At 38.7% G+C, this 17,574-nt stretch overlaps 1 protein-coding gene across 5 annotated transcripts in view; it reads right to left on the bottom strand.

The window, feature by feature from the left end:
• LOC130923441 (immunoglobulin-like domain-containing receptor 2) overlaps positions 1-17,574 on the bottom strand; it is a 29,884-nt gene that overhangs the window by 5,965 nt on the left and 6,345 nt on the right. For 3 of the 5 annotated variants that reach the window (XM_057849168.1, XM_057849177.1, XM_057849161.1), the window contains exons 3-7: positions 15,537-15,656; positions 4,811-4,867; positions 715-861; positions 459-626; positions 134-262 (exon numbers count right to left, since the gene is read on the bottom strand). In XM_057849168.1, the coding sequence (XP_057705151.1) occupies positions 134-262; positions 459-626; positions 715-861; positions 4,811-4,867; positions 15,537-15,656 (621 nt within the window). The remainder of the gene's footprint in view (positions 1-133; positions 263-458; positions 627-714; positions 862-4,810; positions 4,868-15,536; positions 15,657-17,574) is intronic. The other 2 variants (XM_057849193.1, XM_057849186.1) reach the window with 2 other exon arrangements.

Below are 17,574 nucleotides of genomic sequence, written 5' to 3'. Positions count from 1 at the left end.
CTATCAAAAAGGCAGAAATTTTGAATCCAGAGAAACATGCAAAGAGTTTATGAGTATTCCAGAATGCAAGTCTGGCGATTACATGAGCATGCTAAACAATCTCTTTATCACACGACTGGTTTTTGAATCTTACACTGGTGGCTGTTGGATCTGGCAGGATTGAAGTGAGCCAGTTGGTTTTCTACATACTGCAGAACCCTGAGAGAATCCTTGTCCTGAGGTGGGGGCAAGCAGTAGGGGGCTCCTACAGCATGCATTGGAACTGGACATAAACACTGAACCCGATCAGTACCGGGAGTGCCAGCTTTTTTTTTTTTTTTTAAAATAAAAAATACTATTATTATTATGGTTTTGCTTTTCTGGATCTCAATGGCAGTCAATTAAACAATTTCAATACACCCCAACACTTTGTGAGGACTATTAACCCTATGTTCACCTATTAGTAAGACTTACTGTACCTCCTGTGAGCAGACTACCGTCCGACGTGGGGAGAGATGACATCTTTTCCACCAGGGAAGGGGGCGCAATGGGCACCATTGCCGGGACACCAGCAACAAAGTAAGGTGGGTACGCAGGAGTCTGAAGGGTGGACGTCCCAGTCTTAATCCCCTTACCAGCGTCATACACTGGCGGAAAGACAAAGTGTGTACCAGTTCATGGATCTGACACAAGATATGCTCAAACGGCTTTGCGCTTGTATGAGTTACTACTCACGATGTTTTGGGCAGCAGCATGTGTCCGGGCAGCAGCAGCAGCTCACGTAGCAGCAACAGGAATGCGGACAACACTGACACCAACACACGCCGACCAAAAGGAGGAATAAGATGCTGCCCAGTGCTACGGCTGCCACAAACACCCACTCTGGAAAAAAATATGAAAAACAGAGATGAGCATTGGGAACTAGGGACATCTCAGATGGGATCACAAGATAGGAAATTGGGTCCAAACACGTAATTTTCAAAGGATCGCAATTAGATTTTTGAAATCTATTGATATATTTTTAAAGGGAACCTCGGACTTAAAGACTTGTAGGCTCTAATGAGCCACAATTGTTCTCTTTTAATAAAATATGTTATTAGAAAGACATATACTGTACTATTGCCATTGATTTAAAAACCTATAATATTTAGTACGTTTTGACCTACAGAGGGCGCCATGTGTTATGACGCAGTTGGGATAGACTGGGAGAACAGCTGTGCTAGCTAGTTAGTATGCACACATGCATGATTTTGTCACATATTGCTGCTGGTCAGATTGATTTGTTACAGAGCTGTGGGTTGAGTTCCCAACGTCGTACCTGCATCCAATTCCAGCTCATCAGCAGTGTCTTTAAACCAATCCTAGGCGGCTTGCCGCGAATTGACTTGCTGCTATTTGACAGGTTGTATATTGCTTCATTGCTAGTTGCACCATTGCCTTTTTTTTTTTTTTTTTTTTTTCTGCCTCTCACCGAGGTTTTCCCTCAGGGTTTTTTTTGTGTTTTTTTTTAATCTGACCTACTGTCGCGGACGCTTTTTGTGTCTCCCTTTTCGAGATCGCGTTCTTTTGTGTGTTCAATAAACCCTTTTACGCAACCCCTATGTTATTGTTATTTGCATGCTGCCTGAAGTGAGCAGTGTTTTCTAATTCCTTGGTCAAGCCAGCCGCATCTATCGTATGGGAAATGCGGATTCAAATCCTGCTGGAGACCTTCATTTAATTGCTTTTGCTACTTGTCTTGTGAAATATCAAGAGTGCTGTCCGGCTCATCATTTTTCTACCATGGTTCAAATTGGAAGGGCAGAACCTACGACAGGTTTGTGTAGCTAAAGAGTGACACTGTTTGTTTTTTTTTTATCAGTGACGTCACCACCCAGAGTGCATTGCTTAGACAACAACAATGGCGACCTATTAGCTAAACTAATTTTACAAATTTTATTCAAACGAAAACGAGACGAGGGGTTTTAATATCAAATTATTATTACTCATACTAACATTTATCTTTTAAGAATGTTTAGGGTTACATGTCTTTCTAACCATGGTGCCCTTTAAGTATTAGGTCATTGACTGCCATTGGCGTCTAATACGTCTATCACCACCAATGGCAGTGAAACACGATCACTCAATGACAGCATTTGCAGTTGAAATGGATTTGATGTCTATAACTTAATTTAAGGAAAAGTATATTTATTTAAATGTAATTTGTTTGCAACCTGATTTTGTGCTATACAACTGATTTTGGAAAAAAAAAAAAAAAAAGGGGGGGGGGTGTAACGGTGCTGAAAACACACGTAAATAGTACAGTGCCTTGCAAAAGTATTCGGCCCCCTTGAATCTTGCAACCTTTCGCCACATTTCAGGCTTCAAACATAAAGATATGAAATTTAATTTTTTTTTCAAGAATCAACAACAAGTGGGACACAATCGTGAAGTGGAACAACATTTATTGGATAATTTAAACTTTTTTAACAAATAAAAAACTGAAAAGTGGGGCGTGCAATATTATTCGGCCCTTTTACTTTCAGTGCAGCAAACTCACTCCAGAAGTTCAGTGAGGATCTCTGAATGATCCAGTGTTGTCCTAAATGACCGATGATGATAAATAGAATCCACGTGTGTGTAATCAAGTCTCCGTATAAATGCACCTGCTCTGTGATAGTCTCAGGGTTCTGTTTAAAGTGCAGAGAGCATTATGAAAACCAAGGAACACACCAGGCAGGTCCGAGATACTGTTGTGGAGAAGTTTAACGCCGGATTTGGATACAAAAAGATTTCCCAAGCTTTAAACATCTCAAGGAGCACTGTGCAAGCCATCATATTGAAATGGAAGGAGCATCAGACCACTGCAAATCTACCAAGACCCGGCCGTCCTTCCAAACTTTCTTCTCAAACAAGGAGAAAACTGATCAGAGATGCAGCCAAGAGGCCCATGATCACTCTGGATGAACTGCAGAGATCTACAGCTGAGGTGGGAGAGTCTGTCCATAGGACAACAATCAGTCGTACACTGCACAAATCTGGCCTTTATGGAAGAGTGGCAAGAAGAAAGCCATTTCTCTAAGATATCCATAAAAAGTCTCGTTTAAAGTTTGCCACAAGCCACCTGGGAGACACACCAAACATGTGGAAGAAGGTGCTCTGGTCAGATGAAACCAAAATTGAACTTTTTGGCCACAATGCAAAACGATATGTTTGGCGTAAAAGCAACACAGCTCATCACCCTGAACACACCATCCCCACTGTCAAACATGGTGGTGGCAGCATCATGGTTTGGGCCTGCTTTTCTTCAGCAGGGACAGGGAAGATGGTTAAAATTGACGGGAAGATGGATGCAGCCAAATACAGGAACATTCTGGAAGAAAACCTGTTGGTATCTGCACAAGACCTGAGACTGGGACGGAGATTCATCTTCCAACAGGACAATGATCCAAAACATATAGCCAAATCTACAATGGAATGGTTAAAAAATAAACGTATCCAGGTGTTAGAATGGCCAAGTCAAAGTCCAGACCTGAATCCAATCGAGAATCTGTGGAAAAAGCTGAAGACTGCTGTTCACAAACACTCTCCATCCAACCTCACTGAGCTCGAGCTGTTTTGCAAGGAAGAATGGGCAAGAATGTCAGTCTCTCGATGTGCAAAACTGATAGAAACATACCCCAAGCGACTTGCAGCTGTAACTGGAGCAAAAGGTGGCGCTACAAAGTATTAACGCAAGGGGGCCGAATAATATTGCACGCCCCACTTTTCAGTTTTTTATTTGTTAAAAAAGTTTAAATTATCCAATAAATTTTGTTCCACTTCACTATTGTGTCCCACTTGTTGTTGATTCTTGACAAAAAATTAAAATTTTATATCTTTATGTTTGAAGCCTGAAATGTGGCGAAAGGTTGCAAGGTTCAAGGGGGCCGAATACTTTTGCAAGGCACTGTAAATACTGAATCGGAACTGATCAAATCTGATATTCCAAAAATAGCCGTATTGGTCGTTGATATCAATAATGTGTATCGGATTGGGACAAGAGTATTTTGGATCAAATTTCAGGGTGGTTAATTATATTGAGAGTATATGTTTATACCAGTCAAATGTCATAGCAGCTCAAACTGATGCGAACAGCATCTAAGGGTTAATAATACAGTGTGCTAGAGCGATTGCAAAGTATACTTTTAAAACGCAAAATGTTTGGGAGTACTGATTGCTGATGATGAAACCTTCATTCAACAAACAGATAAGCTCCGCTTTAGTCTCTGGAGACAAAAAGGGAAGGAGGAGGCAGATAAGGACATTCTAGCTAAATGAAATCCAGGCCAACAATATCTTTTAAAACACGCACATGCACAGAGAGGAAACCTGATTTAGCTACAGGAAGGAAAGGAATAGTTCCCGCTGCTTTTTCAACAAATCCGTTTGTAATGGCACCTCATTACCAAACACGACCACACACTCCACTTTAAAGATAAGATTCCAGTCAGCATTCTGCTTGCCCCAAACACTCCACGTCACGCCGTCGACTACAAATGTCTGCAAACAGCACACTACACGACCACACAATATTCAAGGAGTACGTAAACATTACATCCCTTGTAGATTAGATAAAAATCCCAAACATAAATATACGTACATTGAATGACCAGAATAGCCGTTTTCCAGCACAACTCATTTGAGAGCTGTAGGGCACAAAAAATCCAGCAAATTTTAGCATTTGCTGAGAACTGACTGATTGAAACAGTTCTTTGCTAAGTAAAAATAGCCTAAGCACAGTTTGCACTCAGTTAGTGTTAGTAAGCAGGAAAGGAAGCAGGTGAGAGGCAGAGATACATTATGCCCCTACCTGGCATAATCTTCAATTCAAAACCAGGAAGCAGATCTTCAGGCAGCCCTGAGAATCCTGGTGAGAGACAGACGACAGGAAAGAGAATGGGCAGGATGCAAACAAGAATACTGCAGCAAAGAAAGTTATCGCTGCAGCAGCATGCATTATGACAATGAAAAAATAAGCAATTGAATACAATCACCTGCTACTTTAAGTACACTTCGCAAGCACTTTGGATCCAATACAAAAGCTGTTAGATCTTAGAAAGTGAACCTTGAGTGTTTGTATTTGTGGTTATTTATTTAACTTTCTCCAGTTTGTCCAATGTATTTGTAAATTTGCTAATGTTTATGTTTGATTTGATTTCTCTTTTAAATGGGTACATAACCTGAAATTTTAGAATATTGAGTGACGCGCAAAGTAAATCAACTTGTAAAGTGAATATTCACAATCAGTTATTTCCACTACAACACAGACAAATACTTTTGACCAAATTTTTCGGACTACCAGTGGCACGGGAGTATAAAGCGTACTAGTAAAAAAGTGCTTGATGAAGAAGGAAAAAAAACCCCACATTTTAGAGCAGGGGTGTCAAACTGGTCTTCAAGGGGCTGAAGTGGGTGCCGGATTTCATTCCAACCAAACGAGATAAATACCTTTTCACCAATCTGATGTCTAACAAGTGTAATCAGTTGATCGCAGTCATGTGCTGCTTGTTTTAGCAGAAACCTCATTGGTTGAACTGTCTGTGCTGGATCTGTTCAAACAAAGACCGGGACCCACTGTGGCCCTTTGTGGAATCGGTTTGACACCCCTGTTTTAGAGGGTAAATGTATATTTTCAAAAACGGAGACCAAGGACAATAATAATTAGTGGTGTAACAAAATATCGAAATGGTGATATATCGTGATACTTTGTATCACAAAAGGTTATCGATCTGCTCCTGCCAAGAATCGAGATATCGTTTTAAAAAGGTGTCAATGTCTAAAAAAATAAATAAATAAAAAGAAACTATCAAGTTGCTGCCAAAATCTTTCATCATAATAGTTTCTCAGTTAACTCTAAGGCTGCAGTGACGGTGCGCGACACCGAATCCATTTAGATTGGGAACGTTTGTTCATTTGAAACCAGAGCATTCACAGTCATTCTGTCCGATTTTTAGGGCATTTACAGATCATTTCCTGTTGAGTTTGAGTCACTGCCTTTTCATTTAGGCGATTCCCTGGCAGAATCAGGTCACTTCCTGTTTATTTTTAGTTACAGAACAGGAAGTGACCTGTAAAATACCCCAAAATCAACAGGAAGTAACTGAAAATCAACAGGTAAATGACCTTAAATAGCTCAAAATTACCTCATTGCCTGGCATTGGCTGTCGCTGACGGCCATAGACGTTCAATCCATTTGAAGTGGGAGGGATGGCAGCGAATTCGTTCATTCGCTGCCACCCTCCCAGTTCAAATGGATTGGACATCTACTGGTTATAAACTCATTCCAATTCATAGCAGAAGCTTGTTTTTCTGTTTATTAGTTGTCTGTAGAATATTCTAGAATGATTTCCTGACCAATGTATCGATAATCGTTGCATCGCCATATCATCAGTTCATCGTTATCGTGAGCTTTGTATCGCAAATCGTATCATATCGTGAGGTACCAAGAGGTTCCCACTCCTAATAATAATAACAACAAGCTGAATAGTAAAACTGCAGAATATGTTAGTGTTGTTTTCGTCAATGATGACGATAACGAACATATTTCATAAACTTTTTTTTTTGTTATGAGGATGACAAGACGATAACTAGCTAAAAACGTGTTTTTGGAGACTAAAACATGAAACGAATGCCAGTTTTTGTCTGACGGGACGAGAATGAGACAAAATGCCTTTAAAGGTCTGTGCTGAGTGATCATCACATACTAAATGTAACTCGTAGCAATAACGTAGCATTCGCGTTAGCATTAGGCTAATGCTAATGGCGAGTGTCCTCTTAAAATATCGGGCAACTTTTCTTACATACAGTTCGTGGCATCCAGGTGAGTATAATTCATTGAAGGTAATGTACTGTTTTCCTGCTAAGTAATTATTATCATCAAGTTGGTGTTGTCCTTGTAGACGCTACAATATGTGCTCGTCTGTCAAGATTCATTCGAAATTGTTGGAAACCTTTATTTTTTTCATTTTTGGACTACAACGTTTGAGTTTTACAGAAGAAAACATTTTGAGTAAACGTCGATTAAAACTCGACGAAATTAGACTGAGTTTTTGTCAACAAAAACTACAGGAAGAGAAACACAATTTGAGAGGACGAAAACATGACTCACACTTATATGTTTTATCGTCAAAAAGACTAAGACTAAGATGCAAACTAAAAGGGCTGCCAAAATCAACACTGGTTAGCATAAAATATAATAGTTATCCAGTTACATGATGGATCACTAACACATTACTGTGGATAATGTTTACTCCTGAGGGTGCTCAGGAAGAACAACATCTCCCAGAGACTGCTGGTGTCTTTCTACATGTGAGCCATCACGCTCTCTGCAGGTTTCAACAAGACCATCATAAATACAATTTATATTTTTACATCAATAACTGAAAAAAGTACAACGAATTGAAGGAAAATTTGAGGAATTACTTGCAAAGGTCATGAATTTATTTCTCTGTTTTGAATCAAGACTTGTAAACTCTACAGCCAATGGCCATTGGCCATTTATTCATGGATAGAAGTACTGTAATTCGGTTCTGTTTAAAGTTTTCTCCGCTGCTATGCTAACTAAGCTGTCAACACACAACTGCATGTGCACACACTGTAAATCTACTAGAGCTGGGAATCTTTGGGCACATAACGATTCGATTACGATTACGATTCAGAGGCTCCGATTCGATTATAAAACGATTATTGATGCACCCCCCCTCCTTTAAAAAAAAAAAATTTTTTTTTTAAATGTTTTGTACATTAGTTCCAAAATTGTTCAAAAATACTCAGTCTAAACCAAACTACTATTTCAGTATCAAGTTAACATATAGCAGTAAACAAATATACAAAAATAACAGTAAATAAAAAACTCCAGTCCCCATTCTGTATCAGCAGCTTTAAACTACATTCAATTAATTTAATGTTGTGAATCAACCGTTAAAGTTGTTAAAATTGCTCCCGTTATTCCATAATTTCCCTTTTGTCTTCTTTCGACATGTGAACATTTTTAAACTATTTTAAAGATAGATTCAAGTCAATATTTTACAGATTTAGGAGTATTTTAGATAAAAAGTTAATTAGGTTTGCTTGGAAGGTTCGCTACAACAGCCTTGCAGGGAAGTGTACTGCTTTAAGATGGCGGCCGTTTACTAACGCCCGTATCTAGCTTTTTGTAGATGTGCTGCTAAGGCTACCGAATCTATAATGCATCTAGTCCTATATAAATGATATCTACCGTAACATTATGTGGATGTACTTTGTAGCAGCTTTTCAGCAGCAGTCAGGTATGTTGTTGTGGTTTTTTTTATCTCGTGGCATGAGTTGAGCTAGAGCCGTGAGTTGAGCATTGGCATTACCCGAGGGGCCGGGTAATGAGAAGCATGATGTTTAGCTACTCTCGCTCCATTCCTCATTCCGAAGACCGCGCAGCGCGCTGAGTGTGTTGTACTTCCGCTTTACTTGGCATATTTCAATAATCGGAATTTGGATGTTTGTGAATCGATCTCTAATCTTCCACGGCCGAATCGCGAATAATCTAAGAATCGGAAATTTTGCACACCTCTAACTGTTACAGTTGTTAAAATTGCTCCCGTTATTCCATAATTTCCCTTCTGTCTACTTTTGTCAAAGTTAAAACTATTTCATCATTTAAAGATAGATTCAAGACAAGATTCTGCCGAGTTAGGAGTATTTTAGATAAAAAGTTAATTAGGTTTGCTACAACAAAGCCTTCTAGAGAGGTCTACTGCTTTAAGATGTCGGCTGTTTACTTACGCCGGAAAGTCTGTCATTTCGCATCTCTGTTCAATAATACAAGTTCTAACACCGACGTCGTGTCAATTTGCATCTAGTTCTACATATATATGATATCTACTGTAGCCGTATGTTTGTAGCAACTAGCAATTGGGCGTTGTTTGTAGCGGCTGTCAGCCGCAGTCAGGTATGATTGTTTTTTTTTTTTTTGTCTAGCGGCATGCGTTGAACATGATATTTACTTTCGGTCCGTTCCTCATTGCGTCCCAAAGACCGCGCTGACTGTGTTTTATTTCCGCTTTACCTGGTATAATTCAATAATCGGAATTTGGATATTTGTGAATCGTTCTCGAATCTTCCACGGCCGAATCGCGAATAATCTAAGAATCGGAAATTTCGCACGCCTCTAAAATCTACTATGTCTTAATCAGATTATTTTTCTTAAATATAATCAAATCATTTTCTCCATCTTGTTTTTAAGTGTTAAAGACAAATTAACAGATTAATGCGTCAGATTATTCCACTTGCCTTAAGTATTTTTATATGTTCTCTTATCAAGCCCATATATCTAAAAGTCTTTTATTTACCTAAATTAAGAGAAATTTGCGCTCAAATAATGTTTTGAACAACATCTATTCTTCAATTGAGAACATTTCTGACATTTCAAAGCTTTTATTAAAAGATTAAATATAGTAAATTGCTTAAAATAAGTCTTGACCTTATTTTCAGCTAGCTATTTTTCTTATATCAAAAAATCTGATAATTTCTGATAAGGTAATTTCACCTATTTCGAGTAAATTTACGCTGAAAACAAGGGAATTTTACTCGTTTTAAGGAGGTGTGTTTTTGCAGCGCAGCAATAGCTGGTGCTGTTCGATAATTCTGACTGGGTAGCACAGGTAGTTCCGCTTTGCAGTTACGTTTACGTGTTTTGTTTTACTTTTTAAGACCTTGCGGATACTCTGACCATAGACCGCATCCTGGTGTACTGTCTGTGCGTGGCTTTTGAAATTTCATTGTACTTGTTACAATGCCAAATAAAGTTCTGTCTATTCTATTCAATTAAGAATTTGTGAAAGCGTACATACCAATGTGATGAGTTTCAACTGAGTATAAATCACAGGAACAGCCAACATATGAAAAAAGTGCAACTTATAGTCTAGAAAATACAGTATTACATTCAGTATAATGTGTGAAGGAACATCAGTAAAGTATATGAGCAAAAACATTTTTACTCTAGTGTGCGTTTTAAAAGTGTCTTACCCCAGCATGTAAAGAATGTTTTTGGTACTGTCCATGAAAATAAATGACTGTTAAAATAATAAAAACAGCTGGTGTATTGGATCACATCTGATTCTACAGGTGTAAATAATGCAGCTGGCATTTGCAGACACAGGTAAAGAATATAAGTATCAGATAGGTAGTGAAAGACAATCAGCATGCTGCATTCCACTCTCATTTCAAAATGGATGAAATTGAAATGTCATCAAAGCAGATCGACTGCTGGATTTATGACAGTTTTGGTGGGTATTATTACATGCAGAGTTGCAAATATAAGTGGCAGTCAGCAAACAAATAGGTTTGTATAGAAATGTGTTTGCTCGGAGCCGGTACAAATCTGACAACATGTAAAAGGCCATAATACCAGCGTGTTCAGCATGGTCCCAGCTAACAATGAGGGACATACTGTACCTCAGACAGCATCTTTCATGGAGATGACAAGACCTCCTTGCTGGCGTTGGAAACAAACACAAAAATAACTGAGAATGATGGGATGTATCCAGATATACTGTAAGCTATCTTGAGTATGCTTTCCTCACAAAGTCTCGAATTCCAAGAAAACTCCTAACTCTGTTGCCAGGAGGCTGATGACTCAACTTGATATTATTTCAAATATGCTTATAAATATAATAATACAAATACAGACATAAATTTAAATAAGTGTGCTAATGTGTATTTTGCTCTTTACTTGTTTAGTTTAGCTTTTGATAAATCTTTTGTGACCTCACATACCTTAACTCTTAGGCTGCCATTGAAGGCAATAGACCTCCAATCCATTTTAACAATTAATGGATTGGACCTCTATAATCGTCAATAGGTGTTGTCAATATCAATCTCCCTCTTTTACCAACTACCATTGCTGTGGATAAATCCGTACGGGTCTTCCCTAATAGGTAACCTTGGTTGAGGTGCCAGGTTCGTTCTCTCCTCTTTGCCCGTGACTGTTTTCAGATCAGGTGACCGTGCTCTCTACAGCGCGGCCCAAGCCGACCTCAGTAAGGGAATCAGGAAGGCAAAGGCATACGACAAGAGGAGGATCGAGTCCCACTTCAGCAGGAACACACCACGGGGTGGATGGAGGGGCTTACAAAACATTACAAACTTCAGGGGCGGTGAGGTTACACCAGGAGATCTGAGTGAATCACTAGCTGAGGCACTGAACTACTTCTTTGCTCGTTTTGATACATCCATTCGACACTTATCTGTCCCAGTCCAGTCCCCATCACCTTCGGGACCCTACAGTCCCCCACTCACCCAAAGGGAGACAGAGGTGAGGCATTTTCTCCAGGCACTGAACTCGCAGAAGGTTGCTGGCTCAAACTGGATACCACCAAAGTGCTCCAAGCTTGTGCAGAGCAGCTGTCCCACATCTTCTGGAAGATCTTAAACCTGTACTTATCCCAGGCAGTGGTCCCCCCTGCCTCAAATCTACAGTTATCACCCTAGTTCCCAAGAAGACTCCCAAATGCGGACCCAATGATTAACGCCCAGTCGCCTTCACCCCAGTTAATTATAAAGTGTTTTGAAAGGCTGGTCCTTCGGCACATCAAGGACATTTACCCCCCCCCCCCCCCCCCAACACACACACACACACACACACACAAACACAGACTCTCACCAGTTAGCTTTTCGGCTGAACAGATCCACGGAGGATGCAATCACTATAGCTCTGCATGCTGTGCTCAGTCACTTGTATCAACAACACAGCTATGCCAGGATGCTCTTTATGGATTATAGTTTGGCATTTAACCCATTTATCCCTGACATTCAAATCAATAAACTCACTACGTTGGGCCTCCCTTCACGCACTTGCTCCTGGATTATGAATTTCTTGACCAACAGACCCCAGATTGTTCAACTTGGCCCCCACCACTCCAACCGTACAGTGAGCACCGGCACACCACAAGGCTGCGTGCTCAGCCCTGTTCTATTCTGCCTTTATACCTACGACAACAGTCCGATCCACAGGAACAACGTTATTGTCACGTTTGCTGACGACACCACTGTCATTGGACTGATCTCCAGGGGTGAAGAGGCTGGTTACCGGGAGGAGGTCCTGAGACACACTTCCTGCTGTTCATTTAACAACTTGGCACTGAACACCAAAAAGACAAAGGAGCTTACTGTTGGCTTCAGGAGGAAACGTACCGAAGGTCCTTCGCTTTTCATCAATGGCGCGCGCATAGAGATAGTCCACACCTTTAAGTTCCTCGGCATTCAAATCCGCAATAACCTCTCCTGGACAGTTAACATCACTTGAACCATTAAGAAAGCCCAGCAACGACTTCACTTCCTGAGGGTCCTAAGTAAGCATGCCCTAGACAATAAGCTGCTGCTCTCCTTCTATCATGGTACCATCGAGAGTCTGCTTACCTACTGCACCACTGCCTGGTATGGCAGCTGCACTGGTTTGGACAAAGACAGACTCCAGAGGACAATCAAAGCAGCCCAGAGAATTGTTGGCTGCCCTCTACCCACCTTGACTGAAGTCTACTCCTCCCGCTGCCTCAGCGGAGCCCACAGCATCCTCAGAGACATTTACAGTATCATCCTGGGTCTCAACTATTTGAACTGCTTCTGTCCGGTAGACGTTACAGGTGCATCCCAGCGAGAAGAAACAGATTGAGGAACAGTTTCTTCCCCAGAGCCATCAATTCTCTTAATGATAACATGGAACCACTGCCCTTGTTGCATTATTGTCGCTGCTACTACTAATATCATGGTCTGCTGCTAGTAATTAACCCTGATTATCAATCTATTTATTTATTTCAACATCAACAATCTGCCTCCTTCGTACAGTAGTGGTTTCATTTTATTTTTATTATATTATTTTTTAGATAAATTTTATTGTATTTTATTTATTTACATATGACATTAATTCATTGTGCGATGCACTGAAAGGGAGTTGCTACTTTTGATCTCATTGTACTATGTATAATGACAATTTTCTATTCTATTCTATTCTATTCTATTCTATTCTATTCTATTCTATTCTATTCTATTCTATTCTATTCTATTCTATTCTATTCTATTCTATCACAACACATACTCTTGACCCCTGAGCTGCCAGTGAATAAGTTACATAATGTTAAACTTATATAGATGTCTACTTGAGTGACCGCTGTCCATTAAAAAGAGTTAAATTACCAAAAAAAGTAACTAGCCCTCTGAGGGGTTACCTCATTTTCTTTTACTTTAAATTTATGGAGTGCTAAAATAAAATAAAAAAATAAAAACCTTATTAATTATAAGTGTGTCGCTGTTTGTATCAAAATTTATTTAAACATTCAGTTATATACGGTACATAGTTCAATTTGTATTTATAACAATTTAATGTTTATACATTTATTTGAATTAAGTTATTTATTTAAATGTCTATTTAATTGGAATTTTATTTTATGTATTTCAATGTTATTTTTTATTATTTATAAATACATATTTAAATAAATACATGCAAATAAAAATAAATAGAACTTTAAGTAAATTGAAAAATACATAAATAAATAAGCAAACATTAACATACTTTATGACATACGAATTCCTGATTATTATAATATTACATTTTTTTTTTTTAATCCTCCTTAGACTTTACCGAATTCTCTTTTCATGTAGGGTTTGTGGATTTAATCACCACTAGATTTACATGTTGGTTTACATGACATTTTCACACATTTGATTTCCATTAATGCTTGTGGAGCACAAAGGTATGAGCATCCAGATTCTTTACTCTGCTGAGTCAGCTCATGGTTTTTTTTTTTTCAATTGCATCACTTGTGGCTCGCTACGAAATGAGCTGGGTGACAAAGTGTCACACTCCATCTATTGTATTCCACTGTTCTATGCCATACCCCTCTCTGTGTCATGAAATAATCCCTATATTATTGCCAGTGAAGCCATTTGCTCATAAAACAAAGAAAGCTCTAACGCTTTCAGAGGCCCCAACAGTTGTTATGGAAACACAAGTGCCTCACATGCCCGATGCGCGACACTCGGGGAAGGAGATGCATTTTAGCTGGTGGGTTTTGCGACATCCAGGTTTACAATAGGTCAAGTCAAAGAAATCTTGTCATCTGCATTACTTGTTCTGTTATTCTACCCAATTCTGCTCCACAAGCCCCAAATATCATATGATTTTGTTCAAATGTTTTCACTACCAGTGAGTTGCTAATTGCGTTTTTATCCATAACACATAAGTCCTGCAGTGGCAGACAGACAAAAGGTTCGGACCAAGCCTAGCCTCAATTGTTGCTATAGTAACACTTACACTTGCTCGTAAATTGAGTGCACTGTCACTAGTGTAAAGTGCAACAAACTACACACAATAGAAATAGATTGCACTAATGCATACTAAACAAATGTACAGAAATGACATAATATTAAAAGAGAATTTAGAGATAACACAGGTTTTAAGATAATTTGCTTGCTATTAGAGGAGGGAATTTATTTTTTCTGATTATCATTGTTTTTTGACATTTGTATGTTTGGTAATTCTGGGGGGGAAGTTCAACACTTCTTTGTGACATGTTAAAGTTAGCAGACATTTTTATCTTCACTGAACAGGGACTTGTTTCTTTGTTATGTAGTGTTTGCATCCAATTGCATTTTTAAGTCCTGCAGTTCTGCCCAGTTAAACTCCATGAAAACTGTTTTTTTTTAATTTTTATTTTTTTTATGTGTGATTTATTCATATTTTATTTAAAGTTTCATCAACTTATTTGTATTTGTATGGATTTATTTTGTATTATTTAGCTTTTAGTCAGTGTGCCCTCCAGCTCTGGAACTACCTACCCCCTGATCTTCGCTGCATATCTACCCTATCACTTTTCAAATCCAGACTGAAAACACACCTGTTCACTCTTTCTTACCCACCATAACCCCTAGCTCTGTCATATCTTTACTTTTTTTTATTGTGCTTTTAATTTTTTATCCTTTGAATACCTTTTTATCGTACTGTGATTCCATGTCTCTTGTGAAGCATCTTTGTGTGGTTTGAAAAGCGCTCTAGAAATAAAATGTATTGTTATTATTATTATTAATTAACTGTTATTATTATTAATTAATTATTATTAACTTTTAAAAATGTATAATATATCATATAATCGTTATTGTTATTTACATTAATTTACATTTACATTAATTATTTTCATTTGTTTTACTGGGGGAAAAGAATTTTCCAAATCCAAGAAAACTTGAAAGCTCCTAATAGAAAATGAGTGAAAAGAGTTGCCATGAATTCCAGGGAAATACCACTGCTCATTATAAATCATCTTATTAACGAGGTTCTATTGTTCTATTGGTGATGAATAGCTCCACTTACAAATGCCAAGTTATGCAACAGCATTTTTTTCTCACAAAGACTAGAGCATACGTGTCAATAGTTCCACCTAAACTGGAGGTAAATTAGCGTGTGATGAGATTTCGAATGAAGATCTTTGTTGTGATGCTGTAAAACGTTACAGTGTGGCAGCTGGATTTCTTAATGAATTTAATCTACTTCTAGGAAACAATAAGCACCTTACCCAGCACCAGGAGCTCCACTGAGGCTTCATTCTGTCCCACCACATCATCAGCTATTATCACTTTGCATGTGTACACTCCACTATCCCCCCACTGGACCTCTGCGATGCGCAGGTCTGCCTCTGCAAAACACAACACCGTGGAATTCAACAAAGAATCATTTTCATCATATTATCATTCCATAAATCCGCTTAACGTCTAGTGTATTTTGGCTGAAGAACAATCCACACAGGACAATACACCTACAATGGCAACTGACTCCATTGTAGGTGATCAGACATAAAAACAAAAGACAGGAAATGGGTTGTATTCTTGATTTCCTCTTCCTGCTTGCCAAGGAAGCAGGCGGAATGGCTAAGATATGCGCTACTTAGTGGGTTAAATCTCGCTTTCAACATGAATTTCCATCTTTACGTCTAATCAAAGGATGTGTTGTGAATTGTGTAAAAGGTGCGCTTTTGAGACTTCAAATGTTTTTCAAAGTTCCTTTGAAAGGCCCATAGCAAGAAGATTTAATTCTGGTTTACTGGTACATTAATTCTAAGCAAGATATCAAATAAGTGCTAAAAAAAATCTTCTCCAGATTTTGGTAGGTTCCTGCAAAGGATAGAGTGTGTCACACTGCCTAATTGCGGGATAGAAATAGGGACATTAGCTCATCTCATCTAGCTAAGGTACTTTGGCTCAAGGATTGAACAAAAAAATCTTCTTGTTTACCAAAAAAGGGATCTTTAGTACGACATCAAATACATTCTGAAAAGGTCTTCTCCTGATGTTGGTTGGTTCCTTCTGAGGTTAGACTGTCACAATGCCAAAACCCGGTCTAATGCTCTCCCAGCTGAGCTATTTCCGCTCGTAAGTCGAAAAATAAACTAATGGTTGACTTCTTGTTTACCAGTAGATTGACCTTAAGAACAATATCAAATTCATTCTTAAAGGTTTTTCTATAAAATTCAGATGGTTCCTGCAAAGGACCACCTCTACTCTAATGCCTAAACCCGGAATCAAACCTGGGACCTTTAGATTTTTAGTGGAAAGATCTCCCAGCGCAGTTATTTCAGATCACAAAAGGGCAATAAATTGCAAGTTGACTTATGGCTTGCTAGTAAATGGATCTTTAGCGCAACGTTGAATTGATTTTTCAGATTTTAGTTTGTTTCTGGTGAAGACAGCTTCCTAGACAAAGCCAAAACCCAGGATCAAACCACAGACTTTTAGATCTACAATCTAATGCTCTCCCAGCTTAGCTATTTTAGCTCATAAAACAGAAACTGCAGGTTGACTTCTTGTTTACTAATTATTGGCTCTAAAGTGTCGAATAAATGCTCAAAGGTTCTTCGAAGACATCCGGATGGTTCTGCAAGAGACCAACTCTATTGCAATGCAGAAACCTGGGATCAAACCAAGGACCTTTACATCTTTAGTCTAACACTCTAACAACAGCTAACCTATTTCAGCTCGTAAAGAGAAAAATAAACAGCAGGTTGACATCTTGTTTACTAGTAAATTGACCTTAAGTAAAATATCAAATTAACTCTCAATAGTCCTTCTAGTTCCTGCAAATGACCAACTCTACTGTAATGCCTAAATTGGCGATCGAACAAGCGACCTTTAGATCTTCAATTTAACGATGTCACAGCTCAGTTATTTCAGCTCTCAAAAGGAAAAAAACTGCAGTTTGACTTATGATTTTCTCGCAAATGGGTCATTCGTACGACATCGGATAAATGTCCAAAACGGTTATTCCAAATTTTTTGCTGGGTTCTGGAGAAGACACCTTCCTAGACAATGCCAAAACCCAATATCAAACAAAGGACCTTTAGATTTTCAGTCTAACGTTCTCCCAGCTGAGCTATTTTCAGTTTAGAAAACAGAAACTGCAGGTTGATGTCTTGTCTACTAACTAATGGAGCTGAAGTAGGATGTTAAATAAATGCTCAAAGGTTGTTCTGCAACATTTAGCTCGTTTCTGCAAGCGACCAACTCTGATCTTTAGTCTAACGCTCTCTCAGCTGAGCTATTTCGGTTCCGAAGGAGGAC

This window comes from Corythoichthys intestinalis, chromosome 1 (genome assembly GCF_030265065.1).
Source record: "Corythoichthys intestinalis isolate RoL2023-P3 chromosome 1, ASM3026506v1, whole genome shotgun sequence".
In the NCBI taxonomy this organism is placed as follows: Eukaryota; Metazoa; Chordata; class Actinopteri; order Syngnathiformes; family Syngnathidae; genus Corythoichthys; species Corythoichthys intestinalis.
The sequence above is the reverse complement of the archived record's forward strand: the minus strand, read 5'-3'. Positions and strand labels throughout refer to the sequence as shown.